This window comes from Coregonus clupeaformis, chromosome 30, assembly GCF_020615455.1.
Source record: "Coregonus clupeaformis isolate EN_2021a chromosome 30, ASM2061545v1, whole genome shotgun sequence".
In the NCBI taxonomy this organism is placed as follows: Eukaryota; Metazoa; Chordata; class Actinopteri; order Salmoniformes; family Salmonidae; genus Coregonus; species Coregonus clupeaformis.
This window is the reverse complement of record NC_059221.1, coordinates 49,875,674-49,897,979: the sequence shown is the minus strand read 5'-3', so window position 1 is coordinate 49,897,979 and position 22,306 is coordinate 49,875,674. Positions and strand designations below refer to the sequence as shown.

General features: G+C 44.8%; 1 protein-coding gene across 11 annotated transcripts in view; it reads right to left on the bottom strand.

The window, feature by feature from the left end:
• Nucleotides 1-5,135: 5,135 nt before the first annotated feature.
• LOC121572312 (R3H domain-containing protein 1) overlaps nucleotides 5,136-22,306 on the bottom strand; it is a 53,746-nt gene continuing 36,575 nt past the window's right edge. For 9 of the 11 annotated variants that reach the window (XM_041884371.2, XM_041884364.2, XM_041884372.2 and 6 more), the window contains 9 exons: nucleotides 22,012-22,284; nucleotides 21,634-21,760; nucleotides 17,901-18,052; nucleotides 17,266-17,423; nucleotides 14,906-15,009; nucleotides 14,374-14,540; nucleotides 12,458-12,715; nucleotides 12,190-12,274; nucleotides 5,136-7,253 (listed from right to left, as the gene is read on the bottom strand). In XM_041884371.2, coding sequence (XP_041740305.2) covers nucleotides 6,823-7,253; nucleotides 12,190-12,274; nucleotides 12,458-12,715; nucleotides 14,374-14,540; nucleotides 14,906-15,009; nucleotides 17,266-17,423; nucleotides 17,901-18,052; nucleotides 21,634-21,760; nucleotides 22,012-22,284 — 1,755 coding nt within the window. In that variant the 3' untranslated portion in view covers nucleotides 5,136-6,822. The remainder of the gene's footprint in view (nucleotides 7,254-12,189; nucleotides 12,275-12,457; nucleotides 12,716-14,373; nucleotides 14,541-14,905; nucleotides 15,010-17,265; nucleotides 17,424-17,900; nucleotides 18,053-21,633; nucleotides 21,761-22,011; nucleotides 22,285-22,306) is intronic. The other 2 variants (XM_041884370.2, XM_041884374.2) reach the window with 2 other exon arrangements.

Below are 22,306 nucleotides of genomic sequence, written 5' to 3'. Positions count from 1 at the left end.
ACTTCCCTGTATGGCTCAATAAAACAAACCAGCTCAACTGTACTGCATGGCTTTTTGACTTCACCACTCTGTATTTTTCTGTCCAAAACTCTTAAATTGATGGAGCTCATGCCCTAAATCATCAATGTCTGCATTATACAAACGGCCAAATGAAAAAACATTGCTCTCCTTTAAAAAGGTATCACTCTGGGGACTGAGAGACTGTATGCTTCTCATGAGCTCACAGTTTGTATTGGAGAAACGTCTGTTCAACTCATTGAGCATGCTGTCAATTACAGGATAGAAAAATGATGTGAGAAACATATCTTTGTCACGTTCTACCTCCCTCTGACCAACAGTGCTTAGCGTGCAGTAGCCACTGAGTCTAGAGCTCAGCATTTTCTGACGTTTCGCCACTGACCTTGTTGCAGAATCACACTGCTCACAAATATTCAATGCTTCATCCCACAACTCATCAAAGAAAGACTCCTGCCTGTGGTCTTTCAATGTCAGGACTAAAGCATTTACTAAGTCAACAGCACTTGACAGATCAACAGTTTGTGACTGTAACATGTCAGACAATAGCTTTGTCTCCCCAAACAACTTACGCAGAGTAACAAGATGCACAACAAATTCTAGGTCAATTTGAGCAAGAAGACCTCGGGCCTCAACAGTTCTTTCACCATGACGTTCTTGAGCAATCTCTTGCAGTAGTCGTTTAAGGGCAGGTAGAGTGTCCATGATATTACGTAGGGCTAGAAATCGGCATGACCAACGTGTGTCGCTTAAACGTTGCAGCTCTCTGGTTCTGCCATACATTTCTCTTTGGAGAGACAGCCATTTTGGGTGCACATATGAGGAAGAAGTAAACATATAAAGACTCTGTAACAAAGAAAAAAACTCCTCCGTTTCTGGGACACTTTTGACTACATCAACTAACACTAAATTCAGACAATGAGCACTACAATGGACGTAGAAGGCAAATTTAGCCTGTTCTTTGATCCTTGCCTGAACCCCTGAATGCTTACCGCTCATAACGGCAGCGCCATCGTACGCTTGGCCTACGAGGTTATTTTTGTAGTCCAGGCCATAACGTTCCAGTAAGTGTACTATTTTTCCAGTAAGCCCTGCTGCATCTAACCTCTCTGCAGATTCAAAATGGAGAAAACTCTCCTTAATGGCCCCATTGTAATAGTACCTGAGTGTGAAGGACATCTGTTCTTTTTTTGAAATATCCTTTGTTTCATCTGCCATGACGCTAAAAACCTCACTTTTCTTCACTTCTTCTATGATTTCAGACCGAACCATTTCTGCCAAACAACCCAAAACCTCATTCTGGATGATCTTGCTTGTGTACTTTGCATTGTGAATGGAAGTTAAGAGAAGATTAACAAGTTGGTCGTGGTTAGCAACTGTGTTAAGAATTTCCCTAAAGTTTCCTTTGTTAGTGGACCCTTCAGATTCATCGTGTCCTCTTTGTGCTATGTTTTGTGTAGCTGTAAGCAACAGCACTTCCCCAACTGTTTTAATGTATGCCTGATTTTCTTGTACTTGTTTAGTGTGTTCTTTGTCAAGGAGATCTGTTAGTGTTGCGTCAGTTCTAACAGCTCTTTGATAATCCCTCCATGCGATCATTGCACACTTGTGTCGTTCAGACTTTGCATGTAGTGAAAACCCTGCATTTCTCATAGTTGCCTTTTTCCAGTTTGTAAAACCAGGTGTTGAAACAAAAACGGTGTCTGGGGCATTTGGTGTGCTAAAATGTCTACATGCATAGCAACATGTAGAGTCCGTCATTACAGAATACTCAAGCCATGGATGAGTAGTGTACCAGTTTGGTCTGAAGCTTCGTCTTCTGTCCCCCATCAGTGTGGTTGGGAATATCTTCAAGTTCGGCTGTACTGGTACGTCATACTTAGACTTGCTGATATCTGAAGAAGATGGACAGTAAACATAGGGCACAACTACAACATTTATTTACTGTATATCTGCATGTATTTCAAAATGTAGGCAAAGTATTTACTTAAAAAAACAGAGCCATATTGACACAAAAAAGAATTAACAGCAGAAAGCAGCATTTTAAGGACACCCAGCAGGCCTACCATTACATTGTAATTGCATTGCTTTGCAAATAGTAAGAACCTTCCTCATCACAAACCTGATGGTGCAGTACTTGATCCACATGGATCCACTTGCTGTCCCTCTGGCTGTTCATCTCTCTGTCCCTGTATGCTTTCTTCTTCATGCTTCTCACCCTCTTCTTCATTCTCCTCGCCCTCTTCTTCATTCTCCTCACCCTCTTCTTCATCCTCCTCACCCTCTTCTTCATCCTCCTCACCCTCTTCTTCATCCTCCTCACCCTCTGGAATTTCCCTCTCTTTGTCAGACCCCTCACTTTCATCACATGCTGGCTCTCCCTCTTCCTCAACTTTCTCAAAACCTCGATTTGTTTCTCTCACTTTTTTGTTTGCTGGGGCAAAAAAAGACTTTATGTCCCTTCCTCGTTTCATGATAACTATTAGAAGAAGAAAAAACGTAGGGGCATGCATTACATTTTGTTACCTAACCATCCCTCCCTACTTAACACTGGCAGATAACCTGTTGATTACTTTACTAAAAATGTATTTGTTATCGCGATGCAACAGCCAAGACGGATGAAGTTACGTGGTTAACATCACAACATTGTGTAGACCTAGCAAGGATAGCCTACTAACATTTGGATATTTGCTTCTGCTTCGATGAGTTTGCTTAGATACAGTGGGGGAAAAAAGTATTTAGTCAGCCACCAATTGTGCATTTTCTCCCACTTAAAAAGATGAGAGAAGCCTGTAATTTTCATCATAGGTACACGTCAACTATGACAGACAAATTGAGGAAAAAAAATCCAGAAAATCACATTGTAGGATTTTTTATGAATTTATTTGCAAATGATGGTGGAAAATAAGTATTTGGTCACCTACAAACAGGCAAGATTTCTGGCTCTCACAGACCTATAACTTCTTCTTTAAGAGGCTCCTCTGTCCTCCACTCGTTACCTGTATTAATGGAACCTGTTTGAACTTGTTATCAGTATAAAAGACACCTGTCCACAACCTCAAACAGTCACACTCCAAACTCCACTATGGCCAAGACCAAAGAGCTGTCAAAGGACACCAGAAACAAAATTGTAGACCTGCACCAGGCTGGGAAGACTGAATCTGCAATAGGTAAGCAGCTTGGTTTGAAGAAATCAACTGTGGGAGCAATTATTAGGAAATGGAAGACACTGATAATCTCCCTCGATCTGGGGCTCCACGCAAGATCTCACCCCGTGGGGTCAAAATGATCACAAGAACGGTGAGCAAAAATCCCAGAACCACACGGGGGGACCTAGTGAATGACCTGCAGAGAGCTGGGACCAAAGTAACAAAGCCTACCATCAGTAACACACTACGCCGCCAGGGACTCAAATCCTGCAGTGCGAGACGTGTCCCCCTGCTTAAGCCAGTACATGTCCAGGCCCTTCTGATGTTTGCTAGAGTGCATTTGGATGATCCAGAAGAGGATTGGGAGAATGTCATATGGTCAGATGAAACCAAAATATTACTTTTTGGTAAAAACCCAACTCATCGTGTTTGGAGGACAAAGAATGCTGAGTTGCATCCAAAGAACACCATACCTACTGTGAAGCATGGGGGTGGAAAAATCATGCTTTGGGGCTGTTTTTCTGCAAAGGGACCAGGACGACTGATCCGTGTAAAGGAAAGAATGAATGGGGCCATGTATCGTGAGATTTTGAGTGAAAACCTCCTTCCATCAGCAAGGGCATTGAAGATGAAACGTGGCTGGGTCTTTCAGCATGACAATGATCCCAAACACACCGCCCGGGCAATGAAGGAGTGGCTTCGTAAGAAGCATTTCAAGGTCCTGGAGTGGCCTAGCCAGTCTCCAGATCTCAATCCCATAGAAAATCTTTGGAGGGAGTTGAAAGTCCGTGTTGCCCAGCGACAGCCCCAAAACATCACTGCTCTAGAGGAGATCTGCATGGAGGAATGGGCCAAAATACCAGCAACAGTGTGTGAAAACCTTGTGAAGACTTACAGAAAACGTTTGACCTGTGTCATTGCCAACAAAGGGTATATAACAAAAGTATTGAGAAACTTTTGTTATTGACCAAATACTTATTTTCCACCATAATTTGCAAATAAATTCATTAAAAATCCTACAATGTGATTTTCTGGATTTTTCTTCCTCATTTTGCCTGTCATAGTTGACGTGTACCTATGATGAAAATGACAGGCCTCTCTCATCTTTTTAAGTGGGAGAACTTGCACAATTGGTGGCTGACTAAATACTTTTTTTCCCCACTGTATGATTACATTTCTAAACAAATCGAGACCAGACATTTAAAAACTTGATTTGATTTATGTGTGAGGAACAAAAGGAACATGTAGGCTATGTGCAAGAACAACAAGTCACTTATGATATTAAATGGTTTTTCTTACCTTCGACTCCTGCAAATCGTAGCTCCTCTCGCAAATAGTAGTTGCTGAGCTCTCATTCACCGAAGCAGCACCACACGTGGCAGGCAGGCAGATGGCAGGATACAGTTTTTGGGTGCGCCACTCTAATTTACCTGTGTAGAACGTTGCCGTGTAGAGCGTTGCATTAGTTCCGCTTTTGGCGCTCGCGTGTAAAATAGTTATAAATTCATAATTTTTTATTTGGTCAGCACGGGGGGGCCACAGGGGTGGCCAGGGACATTTCCAGGGAGGCACGGGCCTCCCCCGGCCTCCGTGTAAAACCGCCACTGATGAAAACCATATGCCATGGCCGTCTGTCACCAGATATCAACCCAATTGAACACTTATGGGAGAATCTGGAGCGGTGATTGAGACAGCATTTTCCATCAACTTCAACAAAACAGCCACTGATGGAATTTATCGTGGAAGAACGGCGTCGCATCCCTCCGACAGAGTTCGCCACTTCTAGAATCTTACGCCAAGGTGCGTTGAAGCTGTTCTGGCTCATGGTGGCCCAACGCCCTATGAATGCACTTTATTTAGCCATTTCCTTTCATTTTGGTAGTTGACTGTATGTCCAAGGTAGTAATGAAGGAAGCGGAATCAATCTCATTTTGTAAAATGACAGGAGTGTTGAAATGACAAAGCACATCGTTATGTTGTAAACATTTATTGGTTTCAAACAGAAATAAAAACATCTTGCACCAGCAGACTGTACATCTCTCCTGAATCCACCATCAACAACCATCTTAAATATACATATTTTTGGGTAGGATGGGGTTGGGGCATTGTTGTGAAGGATTTTTCCAATGACCCTTCTGATGGGATACAAACGGTAAAACATGAATTAAATATGAAAGGAATTTGGCCTGGCCACCCTATTCCCTATATAGTGCACTACTTTTAACCAGGGCCCATAGGGTTCTGGCCATAAGTAATGCACTATGTAGGGGAATAGAGACGGAACTAGGGAATGGGTAGACTGAACAGAGGCCATTCATTTTAGAATAGCTAAAATAGAATATACCATCAATGAGATGCACCAAAGCTTCTGCTCATCTTTTAACTTAAAAACCAAAAGAAAAAACGATAAACCAAAAAAAAAAAAAAAACACTTTCAAAACAAACATCTTTCTCCCTTGTGCCAGTGCAAAGATACCATTTACTGTGTAGAAAAGTGACAGAATAATTTAGCTACCATATCATTGATGATTTATTGTGAATGAATGGGTGGGTCAGAGTTTGTTCAAATAGAATTGGATGGGGTGTCTTGTATTGATGGGTGTTTGAGAGAGAGATGGATAGTGGCACCAGAGTCGAGTTAGAAGGCACAAAAACAAAACCATTCTGTTGGGTTCAGTCTCAAATGACACCCCATTCTCTATATAGTGCACTACTTTTGACCAGGTCCCATAGGGCTCTGGTCAAAAGTAGTGCACTATGTAGGGAATAGGGTGCCATTCGGGAGACAACCTTGTTCTAGAAGACTCTAATCTGCTGTTGACGTAGCACACCAACTGACTAACAGGAGACTGACTCTACGGGCCGAATCCTAACTTGATATTATACGTCCGCACAACTCAGGCTTTCGTGTAAATCAAGAATTTATGTCACTGGGTCATTTTTAACTTGAGATCTGAGTTATGCGTTGCAGATCTCAAATCAGAATCCGGCCCAAAGAGAGACACTTGGTATATTCTCCTCTTGTAATGAATGAGTACAACCCTGCTTTGGGTGTTCTGACCGCAGCTTTTAACAAATATAAAACTAAATAAAATTAAAATAAACTAAAACATGCTGCTCTTTGCTATGTTGTCTGCAAATAAAATAATATTACACTTTTGGAACTTCATTCTTGTGGGGGGTTTTTCTCTTGTGTTTCAACATTGGTGTGTTGTCGGATAATTTTTACATGTTTTCATTTTCATCTCAAGAAGTGGAGAACATTGCAAAGGCATTAACACATTTCCAGAAAGCTTCTACAACTCAAGTGAAAAACCTGTTAGATAATGCCAACATAGTGATACTCCATCAGTCTGTCTGTCAGTCCGGTGGGTAATGGAGACTAGTGAGTGATGCTGGCAGAAGAAGGGTGTCTGGTTGGTCGGCCGATGGCAGCAGTGGAGGAGGTGGTGGAGGGGCCATGGCGAGGGCCCATGATGGGTAGCCCCTCATAGCACCCCGTGGGGGCCCCTAGAACAACCTCACAGGGCCCCTAGTAACATAGCACCCCACCCTGCTATTGAAAGCTGGTCCTCTCCAGGTTGGCTGGCTACAGCACCCCACCCTGCTATTGAGAGCTGGTCCTCTCCAGGTTGGCTGGCTACAGCACCCCGCCCTGCTATTGAGAGCTGGTCCTCTCTAGGTTGTGAAACTCATCAGAGTGTCTCTTGCTAGTTCTGAGTTTGAACGTGGTGGTGGTGGTTAGGAGGGGCCCAGAGCCAGCAGGGCCACTGTGTCTGAGCAAGGCATTCTGAGCTGCGTACCTGGAGGGAAACACAGCCAGGATGGTGTAGGTGGACGCCAGGTCGTTATGGTTACTACTGGGGGGTTTGGAACAGGAAGTAGTGTCAGTGTTTGTGTCACCGTTACTACCGTCCCCCCCAGCCCCACAGTGCTTCAGCAGGGTTCCACCAGACTGGTTCTGGTGTTGGGTCTCAGACAACCACTTGATCATGGCCCCTCCTCTGTACAGTTCCCCCAGGAGAGAGTCTGCCTCCGTACGGCTGATGCCCTCTGGTAGCTCCAGCACCTCCAGGACTCCACCATTCACTGCACGGAGAGAGAATTGATTGATTGATTCACCAGGTAAAGTTATTGACAACACATTCTCTTTGACCATTTACTGCATGGAGACCAACAGAAGCAGATTATCTCTAGAGGTAACAGGGCTGACATTTAGCTTAGTTGTTTTTGGGGGAGTAATTGTGGACCAAATCAAAATCACATTACTAGAGTGAATTCAATAACGATAATTTTTTCCTTCTAAAATAAAATCTTGCTGTGTGGAATCCAATCCAGTATGTGAGAGAATCATTATATTCCTAACACCTAGGTACACCTGTTTATTTATTTAGCCAGGTGTGAATTCTGCCTAGTCTATAAATGATGATTCTTAGGTGGAAAAAAAAAACCACTCCTGTCTGGTCCTACAGTGCACAGCAAGTGGTTTATGATAGATCCCAAAAAAAATCATTCAACTAAATTGTTCATAAATGTTACATTTGAAAATTTGTTGTAAGACTCATGTGTGTTGCGCCACAGGGATCCATTCACAGACCACTATTATTTCTACTGCAAAATAAATTGAACCAAACTCAAGGTTACATAATAAAATCACATATACAGGGTTTTTTCTGGATCAAAATGGGGCTTAGGTGGTGGGCGTGGTGGAGGCGTGGCCCATGGTGCGGTCACCAAACTGACATTTTTTAGGCCTTCCTGTTGGCCGCAGTGACAAAATGTTGTTTTAAAGCTAATTTCCTGCAATTCTACACATTTTGCCAAGGCTTATGCTATCTGAGTGACTCAAACATAACAAAATCAAATGGGGGCCTCATGCCATGGCAAAACTCCTGAATGCATAATTTTTTAGAACTTTTTATTCTCCCTGTCTAGCTTTAATTTAGGTGATTGTTAGTTCTCAAAGATAATCTTATTAAAAAATATATAGGTCCATTATATGTTCTACATATTTAATATCCGGTTTTAGTCGTTTAAAGGGGAACTGACAGCGTTTTAGCAACATGAAATCTGATCATACACACCCCAGGAAGAATGGCGCCTTTTTAAAATGTGTATTATTGTTCTCTGACAAGCACTTACATATGGTCATTTTCACACTTTCATAGAATGTTTGGGAATGATGTAGAGTAAGGTATTTGTTAAAATTCTATATCAATATAGAGTGGGAAAGCAGCCGTGCGTTTGGACAATTAATAGACACTGCAGTAAATAAAACCTAATAAAAACATGCATGTCTTGTCCAGGACCGGACTCTACACAGACCGGTGCGCAATAGCCAATCAGAGCTACAGTAGGTCTATATGCAAATAAGCCATTTGCCACACGGGCCTGCCATCATTTACATACCACAAAATACACCTGAATGGATATCTGCAAATATGTAAATACCACGGGTGTCCTCTTACATTTGGGAACGTCACAGTCCTATTGATCAAACAACCATGAACAGGTAGGCTCTCACCCTCCCTAAGATCAACAACTAATGTTAGCAAGAGCGAGATGAGCTAAAATCTAAGGAGGCAAGAGTAGATTAAACCCTCTCAAACTTTTTCAGCTTGTAGTTGCACTGATACCCGATGGGGAATAGTAGGCTGCTCGCCCTTCTGCAGCTTGCCTGCCAATGCATGCTTGTCCCAAACCACATTTTTGGGAACTGCCTGCCTGCCCATTTGATCGATGCCAAATACATTTGGTTGACAACTAAGAGATATGCACGCTAACTGTGGATAACAGTCATTCAAGTTCAGCATAGCTAGCTAGCAAAGCGATTTACATTTCTTGCTAGCTAACCAAATTACACCTTTATCTTAGGCTGTAGCCACCGAAAAACGATATGATGGGAAGAAGTCGGCCACTCGCGCACTCGTCCAATGACATGACATCCTCCCAGCAGCTAGCTAGCTAACTAACATTAGGCTCCATGTCTTTAGCTTGCTAAATAAATAGCTAAATAAATAGATACGCTAGCCTATTAGCCACGTTATGACTGCACTTGTGATCATTGCCCTTGCTAGTTTGATTGTATTGACATTCCCAGCCTTAGTTACATTCATTCGTGTTTTTTTCTTCTCAAAAATATAGTCATTGAAACTGAAACAGTGCATCTTGAATGGGTGGAGGCAGCAAACAATGTACCAGGCCAGCTGTGATTTACAACCTGATAGCAATATGTTTTGGACTACCAAGAAAGGTATTGGTGAATTCGCTATATTAAATCATGAATTGAACTGCATCCATGTATTCTGCCAACAATGCCTTACTCTATGTCATGGAATGTTGAGTGAAACAGAACCTATTTTTAAAACCTCTTATAAAGTTGGTTTTGTAGCATAAACTGGGAATTTGATATTTTTGACCGATATTATGAGTGTCTGTTTCATATCGGCAAAGTAGTTAAAACGCTGTCAGTTCCACTTTAAGTTAACACTGAAAACCTTTTTCAATTCTGAAAATTATTTTCCCCAAATGTTTTATTCATTATTATTTACTGTTTGGACATAAGCTGCCCTAAAAAACAACAACACTTAGCGGCCCGCCCAATACTTTGTTATGCAGAAAAAACCCTGTATATAAAAAATTACACTGAGTCAAAAAAAGGTACTTGAATAAAAAGGCCATGTTCAGTTAGCACAATATGAGGGCAAACCCAACATCAATTTGATAGTACTTCTAAACTAGTGACATCTTTGTATTAGGACTTCTCATAGAAATATAATCTATAGAAAGGGGTTGGAACCTCTAACCCTGGCAATTTGACTAGTAAAGTCATGGGTACACTCACAATGGCTGCCAGTCCACCCATTATGCAATCATTGACTTGAATGGGGAGGCCCGTTCTATAGATTCTAATGCTATAGGACTTCTATCCTAGATGTGATCACTGAGTAAGGACTTCTACTCTAGAGTGGTCTCTCCTCTCTAGTACCTGGGTCATGGTCTCTCCTCTCTAGTACCTGGGTCAGGGTCATGGTCTCTCCTCTCTAGAGCCTGGGTCATGGTCTGTCCTCTCTAGTACCTGGGTCATGGTCTCCCCTCTCTAGTACCTGGGTCATGGTCTGTCCTCTCTAGTACCTGGGTCATGGTCTCTCCTCTCTAGTACCTGGGTCATGGTCTCCCCTCTCTAGTACCTGGGTCATGGTCTGTCTAGTACCTGGGTCATGGTCTGTCTAGTACCTGGGTCATGGTCTGTCTAGTACCTGGGTCATGGTCTGTCTAGTACCTGGGTCATGGTCTGTCTAGTACCTGGGTCAGGGTCATGGTCTCTCCTCTCTAGAGCCTGGGTCATGGTCTGTCCTCTCTAGAGCCTGGGTCATGGTCTGTCCTCTCTAGTACCTGGGTCATGGTCTCTCCTCTCTAGTACCTGGGTCATGGTCTCTCCTCTCTAGTACCTGGGTCACGGTCTCTCCTGTCTAGTACCTGGGTCACGGTCTCTCCTCTCTAGTACCTGGGTCATGGTCTCCTGTCTAGTACCTGGGTCATGGTCTCTCCTGTCTAGTACCTGGGTCATGGTCTCTCCTGTCTAGTACCTGGGTCATGGTCTCTCCTGTCTAGTACCTGGGTCAGGGTCATGGTCTCGTACCTGGGTCAGGGTCATGGTCTCGTACCTGGGTCAGGGTCATGGTCTCGTACCTGGGTCAGGGTCATGGTCTCGTACCTGGGTCAGGGTCATGGTCTCGCCTCTCTAGTACCTGGGTCATGGTCTGTCCTCTCTAGTACCTGGGTCATGGTCTCTCCTGTCTAGTACCTGGGTCATGGTCTCGCCTCTCTAGTACCTGGGTCATGGTCTCGCCTCTTTAGTACCTGGGTCATGGTCTCGCCTCTCTAGTACCTGGGTCATGGTCTCGCCTCTCTAGTACCTGGGTCATGGTCTCGCCTCTCTAGTACCTGGGTCATGGTCTCGCCTCTCTAGTACCTGGGTCATGGTCTCTCCTGTCTAGTACCTGGGTCATGGTCTCTCCTGTCTAGTACCTGGGTCATGGTCTCTCCTGTCTAGTACCTGGGTCATGGTCTCTCCTCTCTAGTACCTGGGTCATGGTCTCTCCTGTCTAGTACCTGGGTCATGGTCTCCCCTCTCTAGTACCTGGGTCATGGTCTCTCCTGTCTAGTACCTGGGTCATGGTCTCTCCTGTCTAGTACCTGGGTCATGGTCTCTCCTGTCTAGTACCTGGGTCAGGGTCATGGTCTCGTACCTGGGTCAGGGTCATGGTCTCGTACCTGGGTCAGGGTCATGGTCTCGTACCTGGGTCAGGGTCATGGTCTCGTACCTGGGTCAGGGTCATGGTCTCTCCTCTCTAGTACCTGGGTCATGGTCTGTCCTCTCTAGTACCTGGGTCATGGTCTCTCCTGTCTAGTACCTGGGTCATGGTCTCTCCTGTCTAGTACCTAGGTCATGGTCTCTCCTGTCTAGTACCTGGGTCATGGTCTCCCCTCTCTAGTACCTGGGTCATGGTCTCGCCTCTCTAGTACCTGGGTCATGGTCTCGCCTCTCTAGTACCTGGGTCATGGTCTCGCCTCTCTAGTACCTGGGTCATGGTCTCGCCTCTCTAGTACCTGGGTCATGGTCTCGCCTCTCTAGTACCTGGGTCATGGTCTCGCCTCTCGTACCTGGGTCACGGTCTCTCCTCTGTAGTACCTGGGTCACGGTCTCTCCTGTCTAGTACCTGGGTCACGGTCTGTCCTCTCTAGTACCTGGGTCATGGTCTGTCTAGTACCTGGGTCAGGGTCATGGTCTCTCCTCTCTAGTACCTGGGTCATGGTCTCTCCTCTCTAGTACCTGGGTCATGGTCTGTCTAGTACCTGGGTCATGGTCTGTCTAGTACCTGGGTCATGGTCTGTCTAGTACCTGGGTCATGGTCTGTCTAGTACCTGGGTCATGGTCTGTCTAGTACCTGGGTCATGGTCTGTCTAGTACCTGGGTCATGGTCTGTCTAGTACCTGGGTCATGGTCTCTCCTCTCTATTACCTGGGTCACCTACACTAAGATCAGATGACTTCCTGGGCGGTGGTCTCCTCCCTCGCCCCCCATGATGCCGGATTCCCATTGGGCCCTGAGGGAAGAGGAGGCAGACATGTTGACTGGACTGAGCTTTTATTTTCTACTTTTTTATCTTTTAATCTTCAATTTTCACTCAGCGGGTAAATCGTGAAAAAACATTAATACAGATTTGGTAAATTTCATTGTACAAAACAACCTCCTTTGTCAAGTGTGTGTGTGTACTCTGAGGACTCACGTGGTGGGGGTTGGGGATCATGTGGTGTGTCCCGTGGATCAGCGGAGGCCTGATGGCGGGGTTGTACTGGAGGGGTTGACCCAGTAATGGGTACCTGCCGTCCCCTGCCTGCCCTGGGCCAAAGGGTCTGGGGAACTGGGTCATTATGGGGATGGGGGTGAGGCCAGCAGAGCGGAGGTTCTTTATGGAGGTGAGTTGATGGGTTGGGGCTGGGGGCTGGGCCGGAGGGGTGCTGGGGCTGCCCAGCTGGAGACCGTTCTATAGGACAGAGGCAGAGAGGAGGGACAGGGAGGTGGAGGTCAAAGAGGGGACATAGAAACCCTTTAATGTAGTCTATCAGGAGGAAAGTGTATCCCTAGTTCGAGGGGACAGGCCTGAGCAAGACTCGCTGCTCGGAGTCGCGAATCTTGATAATACAATGAGCAGTTATTTGGGATGCAAGATTCCTTGTAGATCAGTGATTCTGTACAGAGCCTTTCCTCTCTCTAACACGCAATATTACTCCTGACTGGTCATGTCTAATTACCAGCAGCTCAGTAGTTACCTGTTGTCTAGTTGTTCTGAGTAGTTACCTGAGAGTTGTCTAGTTGTTCTGAGTAGTTACCTGAGAGTTGTCTAGTTGTTCTGAGTAGTTACCTGAGAGTTGTCTAGTTGTTCTGAGTAGTTACCTGAGAGTTGTCTAGTTGTTCTGAGTAGTTACCTGAGAGTTGTCTAGTTGTTCTGAGTAGTTACCTGAGAGTTGTCTAGTTGTTCTGAGTAGTTACCTGAGAGTTGTCTAGTTGTTCTGAGTAGTTACCTGAGAGTTGTCTAGTTGTTCTGAGTAGTTACCTGTGAGTTGTCTAGTTGTTCTGAGTAGTTACCTGAGAGTTGTCTAGTGGTTCTGAGTAGTTACCTGAGAGTTGTCTAGTTGTTCTGAGTAGTTACCTGAGAGTTGTCTAGTTGTTCTGAGTAGTTACCTGAGAGTTGTCTAGTTGTTCTGAGTAGTTACCTGAGAGTTGTCTAGTTGTTCTGAGTAGTTACCTGAGAGTTGTCTAGTGGTTCTGAGTAGTTACCTGAGAGTTGTCTAGTTGTTCTGAGTAGTTACCTGAGAGTTGTCTAGTTGTTCTGAGTAGTTACCTGAGAGTTGTCTAGTTGTTCTGAGTAGTTACCTGAGAGTTGTCTAGTTGTTCTGAGTAGTTACCTGAGAGTTGTCTAGTTGTTCTGAGTAGTTACCTGAGAGTTGTCTAGTTGTTCTGAGTAGTTACCTGAGAGTTGTCTAGTTGTTCTGAGTAGTTACCTGAGAGTTGTCTAGTTGTTCTGAGTAGTTACCTGAGAGTTGTCTAGTTGTTCTGAGTAGTTACCTGAGAGTTGTCTAGTTGTTCTGAGTAGTTACCTGAGAGTTGTCTAGTTGTTCTGAGTAGTTACCTGAGAGTTGTCTAGTTGTTCTGAGTAGTTACCTGAGAGTTGTCTAGTTGTTCTGAGTAGTTACCTGAGAGTTGTCTAGTTGTTCTGAGTAGTTACCTGAGAGTTGTCTAGTTGTTCTGAGTAGTTACCTGAGAGTTGTCTAGTTGTTCTGAGTAGTTACCTGAGAGTTGTCTAGTTGTTCTGAGTAGTTACCTGAGAGTTGTCTAGTTGTTCTGAGTAGTTACCTGAGAGTTGTCTAGTTGTTCTGAGTAGTTACCTGAGAGTTGTCTAGTTGTTCTGAGTAGTTACCTGAGAGTTGTCTAGTTGTTCTGAGTAGTTACCTGAGAGTTGTCTAGTTGTTCTGAGTAGTTACCTGAGAGTTGTCTAGTTGTTCTGAGTAGTTACCTGAGAGTTGTCTAGTTGTTCTGAGTAGTTACCTGAGAGTTGTCTAGTTGTTCTGAGTAGTTACCTGAGAGTTGTCTAGTTGTTCTGAGTAGTTACCTGAGAGTTGTCTAGTTGTTCTGAGTAGTTACCTGAGAGTTGTCTAGTTGTTCTGAGGACCTCTGGCTGCGTGTGTGATCCAGACTGTAGTATCTGTTGTGTTTCCACTGTGGAGGGGAGTGTGCTCTGGGCTGATGGTTAGGGGGCAGGGTCAGCTGCATCATCACCATACCGCCACTGTGAGGACCGGGATGCACACCTACAGACAAACAGCCACACCGTTACAACAACAACGTGAAAATCTGACATCTTCGTTTTTGGTCAAAGGAATGTTTCCATCCTCAGATGGACATACAAGCAACACACCATTTTATTGGTATCAAATTTTATACACAAGGTAGGAAAAGCATTTTATTGGTATCAAATCTTATACACAAGGTAGGAAAAGCATTTAAAAATGGTATCAAATCTTATACACAAGGTAGGAAAAGCATTTAAAAATGGTATCAAATCTTATACACAAGAGTCTTTCAAAACCGAAGGGTATCTATTTTAGTATGTGTGTGATCCCGGTGGGAATTGAACCCACGACCTTGGTGTTGCTGAGAGGAGAAGTAATGTTACCTGTGCACTGCTGTCCTGGTAGCTGCTGGGTTCCACACGGAGACGCGGCCCGGGGAAACTGCATCTGCTCTGACCCCGGAGGAGGTAAGAAACCCACCGACGAACTGTGGAGACAGACACACTTGCTTAGTCAATATATTTATGGAGCTCTGGGGCATTCATTAAAGACATTGATAGCACCAGCAGGCAGACACTTTACATTTGCTCTCAAAGTCTGCCTTGAAGAGACTTAACAAAAACATTTCTGAAATAGTCTTGTGTGTTAAAGGTCTGTTAATGATCTCTGATTAATGGTGGTAGTCCGAAAGAAAACAAACATGTCATTCATTTCCTCTTTATGGCTTGAATCACTCTAATCAGACTGAATAATTACATTACAGCTGCTTGGTGTTGTACCCATAGGGCTCTGGTCAAAGGTAGTGCACTATATAGGGCCACTTTATATTAACACTGACAGTCCTGATGCTGTGGGGCGGTATAGAGGAACCAGTACAACAGGGAGGGGGGACACTTTCAGCTCAGTGGAATCTCTGTTAGTAAGGCAGTCTGGAGGACACTTTCAGCTCAGTAAAGTTTCTGTTAGTAGGGCAGTCTGGAGGTCACTTTCAGCTCAGTAAAGTTTCTGTTAGTAGGGCAGTCTGGAGGTCACTTTCAGCTCAGTAAAGTTTCTGTTAGTAGGGCAGTCTGGAGGTCACTTTCAGCTCAGTAAAGTTTATGTTAGTATGGCAGTCTGGAGGTCACTTTCAGCTCAGTAAAGTTTATGTTAGTAGAGCAGTCTGGAGGTCACTTTCAGCTCAGTAAAGTTTCTGTTAGTAGGGCAGTCTGGAGGTCACTTTCAGCTCAGTAAAGTTTATGTTAGTAGGGCAGTCTGGAGGTCACTTTCAGCTCAGTAAAGTTTCTGTTAGTAGGGCAGTCTGGAGGTCACTTTCAGCTCAGTAAAGTTTCTGTTAGTAGGGCAGTCTGGAGGTCACTTTCAGCTCAGTAAAGTTTCTGTTAGTAGGGCAGTCTGGAGGTCACTTTCAGCTCAGTAAAGTTTATGTTAGTGGGGCAGTCTGGAGGTCACTTTCAGCTCAGTAAAGTTTCTGTTAGTAGGGCAGTCTGGAGGTCACGTTCAGCTCAGTAAAGTTTCTGTTAGTAGGGCAGTCTGGAGGTCACGTTCAGCTCAGTAAAGTTTATGTTAGTAGGGCAGTCTGGAGGTCACTTTCAGCTCAGTAAAGTTTATGTTAGTAGGGCAGTCTGGAGGTCACTTTCAGCTCAGTAAAGTTTCTGTTAGTAGGGCAGTCTGGAGGTCACGTTCAGCTCAGTAAAGTTTGTTAGTAGGGCAGTCTGGAGGTCACGTTCAGCTCAGTAAAGTTTATGTTAGGAGGGCAGTCTGGAGGTCACTGTCAGCTCAGTAAAGTTTGTTAGTAGGGCAGTCTGGAGGTCACGTTCAGCTCAGTAAAGTTTATGTTAGGAGGGCAGTCTGGAGGTCACTGTCAGCTCAGTAAAGTTTATGTTAGGAGGGCAGTCTGGAAGACACTTTCAGCTCAGTAAAGTTTCTGTTAGTTGGGCAGTCTGGAGGACACTTTCAGCTCAGTAAAGTTTCTGTTAGTAGGGCAGTCTGGAGGACACTTTCAGCTCAGTAAAGTTTCTGTTAGTAGGGCAGTCTGGAGGACACTTTCAGCTCAGTCAAGTTTCTGTTAGTAGGGCAGTCTGGAGGTCACTTTCAGCTCAGTAAAGTTTCTGTTAGTAGGGCAGTCTGGAGGACACTTTCAGCTCAGTAAAGTTTCTGTTAGTAGGGCAGTCTGGAGGACACTTTCAGCTCAGTAAAGTTTCTGTTAGTAGGGCAGTCTGGAGGACACTTTCAGCTCAGTCAAGTTTCTGTTAGTTGGGCAGTCTGGAGGACACTTTCAGCTCAGTCAAGTTTCTGTTAGTAGGGCAGTCTGGAGGTCACTTTCAGCTCAGTAAAGTTTCTGTTAGTAGGGCAGTCTGGAGGACACTTTCAGCTCAGTAAAGTTTATGTTAGTAGGGCAGTCTGGAGGATGATTTATAAGGCCGATGATACAGGTACAGTGCATCCCAGTCTTAATAGAACACCTCAGCTCCCATGAGGACTGGTTTCTACAGCGTCAATAACTCCCTTTATGGATGGTTTCTACAGCGTCAATAACTCCCTTTATGGATGGTTTCTACAGCGTCAATAACTCCCTTTATGGATGGTTTCTGGCAGGTTGGTTGGTACACCGATATCTGCGCCGCTTTCATCAATGTTGAACTACTTTGAAATATGAAACAGTATCAGATTACAGACCTAACACTTAAGACTATTTAATACACAGTCCATCTTGGTGGCGCTAAGAACAGAACACCTCAGTGCCTACCTCATACTGCTGTGTTGATTTGGTGGCGTGGAACTGTAGTAGACCTGCATGCCTGACATGGCCATGGGACCTGGGCTTGGATGACTCTGGATCAGCATTGGCTGTTGACATGTCTGCTGATGTGGAGGCATGTTCTGAGAGACCTGGGGCATGGATACCTGAATAACACACACAGATCATATGGAAAAACAGGATTAAGCACAAGTATTTTAATGTCTTTTTTTTACATTTACAATTGATAGACATCTAATGTCGGGGCCCTTTACATTTTAGTCATTTAGCAGACGCTCTTATCCAGAGCGACTTACAGTTAGTGAGTGCATACATTTTCATACTGGCCCACCGTGGGAAACAAACCCACAACCCTGGCGTTGCAAGCGCCATGCTCTACCAACTGAGCTACAGGGGACTTTAGCCTTTCAAATCCCTTTTCAATTCAACCTTCAAACTATTTTAATTTCAGGGTTCGATTTATATAATTATTAGATTTTCAGCCAGGCAAAGATGTTTACAAGAGCAAGATGTTGACAATTGAGGATAAAACCATGTAAATGTAAAGGACGGGACAAAATCAGTTAGATTCTTTAATTGAAAGAAAAACACAGTTTAATAATCATAAGCCAAAAAGAACGTACCTGATAAGATGGCATAGAAGGGTATTGGACCATGAAGCCCGTCATGTGATTTCCCATATTGCTGTGCTGCTGGTTGCTCACTAGGTTCTGATGTGTCACCACACTCTGATGGTGAGGGCTCTGGGGCTGATTTGGCATCCCAGCCTGGTAACCTACAGTAACATTAGGACATTACAATTCACTTCTATTCAAATATCTAGTGCGATGTCAAACATTTGAATTAATTGTTTTAAACAAAATGGTGACATTCATTCTATTCACAACGGATATTCATGAATGAGCCAAAGTGAAATGAAAAACATACAGTGGGGAGAACAAGTATTTGATACACTGCCGATTTTGCAGGTTTTCCTACTTACAAAGCATGTAGAGGTCTGTAATTTTTATCATAGGTACACTTCAACTGTGAGAGACGGAATTTAAAACAAAAATCCAGAAAATCACATTGTATAATTTTTAAGTAAATAATTTGCATTTTATTGCATGACATAAGTATTTGATACATCAGAAAAGCAGAACTTAATATTTGGTACAGAAACCTTTGTTTGCAATTACAGAGATCATACGTTTCCTGTAGGTCTTGACCAGGTTTGCACACACTGCAGCAGGGATTTTGGCCCACTCCTCCATACAGACCTTCACCAGATCCTTCAGGTTTCGGGGCTGTCGCTGGGCAATACAGACTTTCAGCTCCCTCCAAAGATTTTCTATTGGGTTCAGGTCTGGAGACTGGCTAGGCCACTCCAGGACCTTGAGATGCTTCTTACGGAGCCACTCCTTAGTTGCCCTGGCTGTGTGTTTCGGGTCGTTGTCATGCTGGAAGACCAAGCCACGACCCATCTTCAATGCTCTTACTGAGGGAAGGAGGTTGTTGGCCAAGATCTCGCGATACATGGCCCCATCCATCCTCCCCTCAATACGGTGCAGTCGTCCTGTCCCCTTTACAGAAAAGCATCCCCAAAGAATGATGTTTCCACCTCCATGCTTCACGGTTGGGATGGTGTTCTTGGGGTTGTACTCATCCTTCTTCTTCCTCCAAACACGGCGAGTGGAGTTTAGACCAAAAAGCTCTATTTTTGTCTCATCAGACCACATGACCTTCTCCCATTCCTCCTCTGGATTATCCAGATGGTCATTGGCAAACTTCAGACGGGCCTGGACATGCCCTGGCTTGAGCAGGGGGACCTTGCGTGCGCTGCAGGATTTTAATCCATGACGGCGTAGTGTGTTACTAATGGTTTTCTTTGAGACTGTGGTCCCAGCTCTCTTCGGGTCATTGACCAGGTCCTATTGTGTAGTTCTGGGCTGATCCCTCACCTTCCTCATGATCATTGATGCCCCACGAGGTGAGATCTTGCATGGAGCCCCAGACCGAGGGTGATTGACCGTCATCTTGAACTTCTTCCATTTTCTAATAATTGCGCCAACAGTTGTTGCCTTCTCACCAAACTGCTTGCCTATTGTCCTGTAGCCCATCCCAGCCTTGTGCAGGTCTACAATTTTATCCCTGATGTCCTTACACAGCTCTCTGGTCTTGGCCATTGTGGAGAGGTTGGAGTCTGTTTGATTGAGTGTGTGGACAGGTGTATTTTATACAGGTAACGAGTTCAAACAGGTGCAGTTAATACAGGTAATGAGTGGAGAACAGGAGGGCTTCTTAAAGAAAAACTAACAGGTCTGTGAGAGCCGGAATTCTTACTGGTTGGTAGGTGATCAAATACTTATGTCATGCAATAAAATGCAAATTAATTACTTAAAAATCATACAATGTGATTTTCTGGATTTTTGTTTAAGATTCCGTCTCTCACAGTTGAAGTGTACCTATGATAAACATTACAGACCTCTACATGCTTTGTAAGTAGGAAAACCTGCAAAATCAGCAGTGTATCAAATACTTGTTCTCCCCACTGTATTTAAATAGCCTCTGTTGTCTTGGAAGATGATCTTCTCTTTACTTGTATTATAATACCCATTACAATGTAGAGAAGAAATCTAAAACATGGAGAAAAATCATACAATATTGAATCCCTGGAAGCAAGCGTGTAGTGTGAAAAAACCCATTGTGAAAACAAAGTCTTTAACACATGAGCAAATTACAGAAATAGACGACGCACAATGTGCAATAGGGGAAAACTGTAGGCTCGCTAGCAAAGTCAAAAAGGGTGCTAGAAACAGTAGTGCCTCTTCCATACTGGACACTGAATGTCAAGGTTACAGGCAGCAGCGTTGGACAGACTCGTCCCCTCAGAGACAAATCCAGGGACCGCATTAGTCGTCGTCGTCCTTTTGTAAAAGGTGGCTGGAACATTCTATAGCCCCAATGAGAAAAGCGGAACAAGACGAGACCAATAGAGGATGAATGGTTTCATATGAGAAAGAGCAGGACACTAGATTTTACCGTCCTCCTCACAAACCAAGCATGAAATGTCTCTCCCATTTTATCAAAACACACACCATTCCACCTGAGCTCACAGGGAATGGGATTAGATTGCCTTGGTACAGCATGTGGAATAGGGAGTTGCTAACAGGTGCTTTATGCCTATTGTCAGTGTGCCTTCACGTTGTAATCTGCAGGACTGAACGCTTCCAAAAGGCACATTGTAATAATACAGGAGAAGAAGAGTTGAGAAGCTGAAACTAGAGACCGCTGGAGAAGAGAGGAGAAGAGTTGAGAAGCTGAAACTAGAGACTGCTGGAGAAGAGAGGAGAAGAGTTGAGAAGCTGAAACTAGAGACCGCTGGAGAAGATGAGGAGTAGAGTTGAGGGGCTGAAACTAGAGACCGCTGGAGAAGATGAGAAAAAAAAGAGACTGAAGAGAAGTGAGGGGCTGAAAAAGAGACCGGTTCACTGTGAGAATCATAGAACTCTCAGACAGCGTCCCGGCCCCGCATTCTGCCACTCTGCTTTCCAGGTTTTCCCCATCACAAACACCTCTGTGGTCCGGTCCAGACTCCGGGTCTTCCCACCAACACCTGTGGTCCAGTATGGCTCAGTCATTAAGAGTGTGGCAAGGTTGTAGGTTCAATTCCCGCAAGGATAATTTATACTGAAGGCTTCAGCAAAAATGTCTAATTGCAGAAGCAACTTCTTTATGCAAGTGGTTTGGAAACAGTCATTATTTTCACTGTGGCTGGATAGTCCACTGTCTATGCACTGGCCTGAGTAGACTAACAGCATATAGACTAACTTGTTCCTCTGCTCAGTCCCAAGAGATGCCTCCTAATTCCCCCCAACAGACGATGGACTAGCGTTCCTCCACATGAAAGCCAGTAAACGGCCACAGTGCTGCCTTCAGCAGAAGACAACCAGTAAAAAGGAGCTGTGTTGTGTTGAGGAGGCTGGAGGCTGGAGGCTGTAACTAACAACCAGTAAAAAGGAGCTGTGTTGTGTTGAGGAGGCTGTAACTAACAACCAGTAAAAAGGAGCTGTGTTGTGTTGAGGAGGCTGGAGGCTGTAGATAACAACCAGTAAAAAGGAGCTGTGTTGTGTTGAGGAGGCTGGAGGCTGTAGATAACAACCAGTAAACAGGAGCTGTGTTGTGTTGAGGAGGCTGGAGGCTGTAGATAACAACCATGTCCCCCCAGGGTGCAGAGAAACAGAACACCCACTCAGCAAGCAGACTGCAGCTCACAGGGAGACATCTCAGTTAATCAAGACAAACACAGAGAGATAGCAGTGTGTGTGTATATGACTCTGCGCTCGTGTGTGTGTGTGTGTGTGTGTGTGTGTTTACCTGGCTGCTGGAGTAGAGGCTGGTTCTGGGGGCTGGTGTAGTGCACGGGGCTGATAGGGCGATAGTGCTGGTTGGAGTGGGAGTGGGAGTGGGGGTACTGGGCTGGAGCACAGTAACATGTCTGCATCTACAGGAGAGGAAGGAGAACAAGCAGATTGAAAGGTGACCAGAGGAACTCTCTATCTGAACACTTTCCTCATAGAGGATACGAGGTCAATCTAGATTGTGATCATATCTGGATAATCTGGTGGATAACATCATTGACTATTATGGAAGGAGATTGAGACCATAAACGAGTAGGTAGTTGAAGTAGCCGACGCTATGAGATGGTGGCTGTCGTTGTTGACTGACTATGTGAGGGACTGTACTGTAACCTACCGGTTGTACCTGCTGCTGCATGTAGCCCTGTTGCTGCATGAGCGGCTGGCTCATAGGGTGTGCAGGGCCGGGGGTGGGGTAGGCCTGGGTTTGCCCAACCACAGGTGGCCCTGGAGGGGCCACCATGTAGCCAGTCTGCTGGTGCTGCAGGGGGGCCTGGAGCACCACAGGGCCCGAGGGGTACATGGCAGGGTGGGGGCCACCGTTCGTGCCGTCGCTGGACGCCTGGAGCACCAGATTCATGTGGCTGAACTGAGCAGCCAGGCCATCTTGCTGTGGGGAGAGAACAATTCTG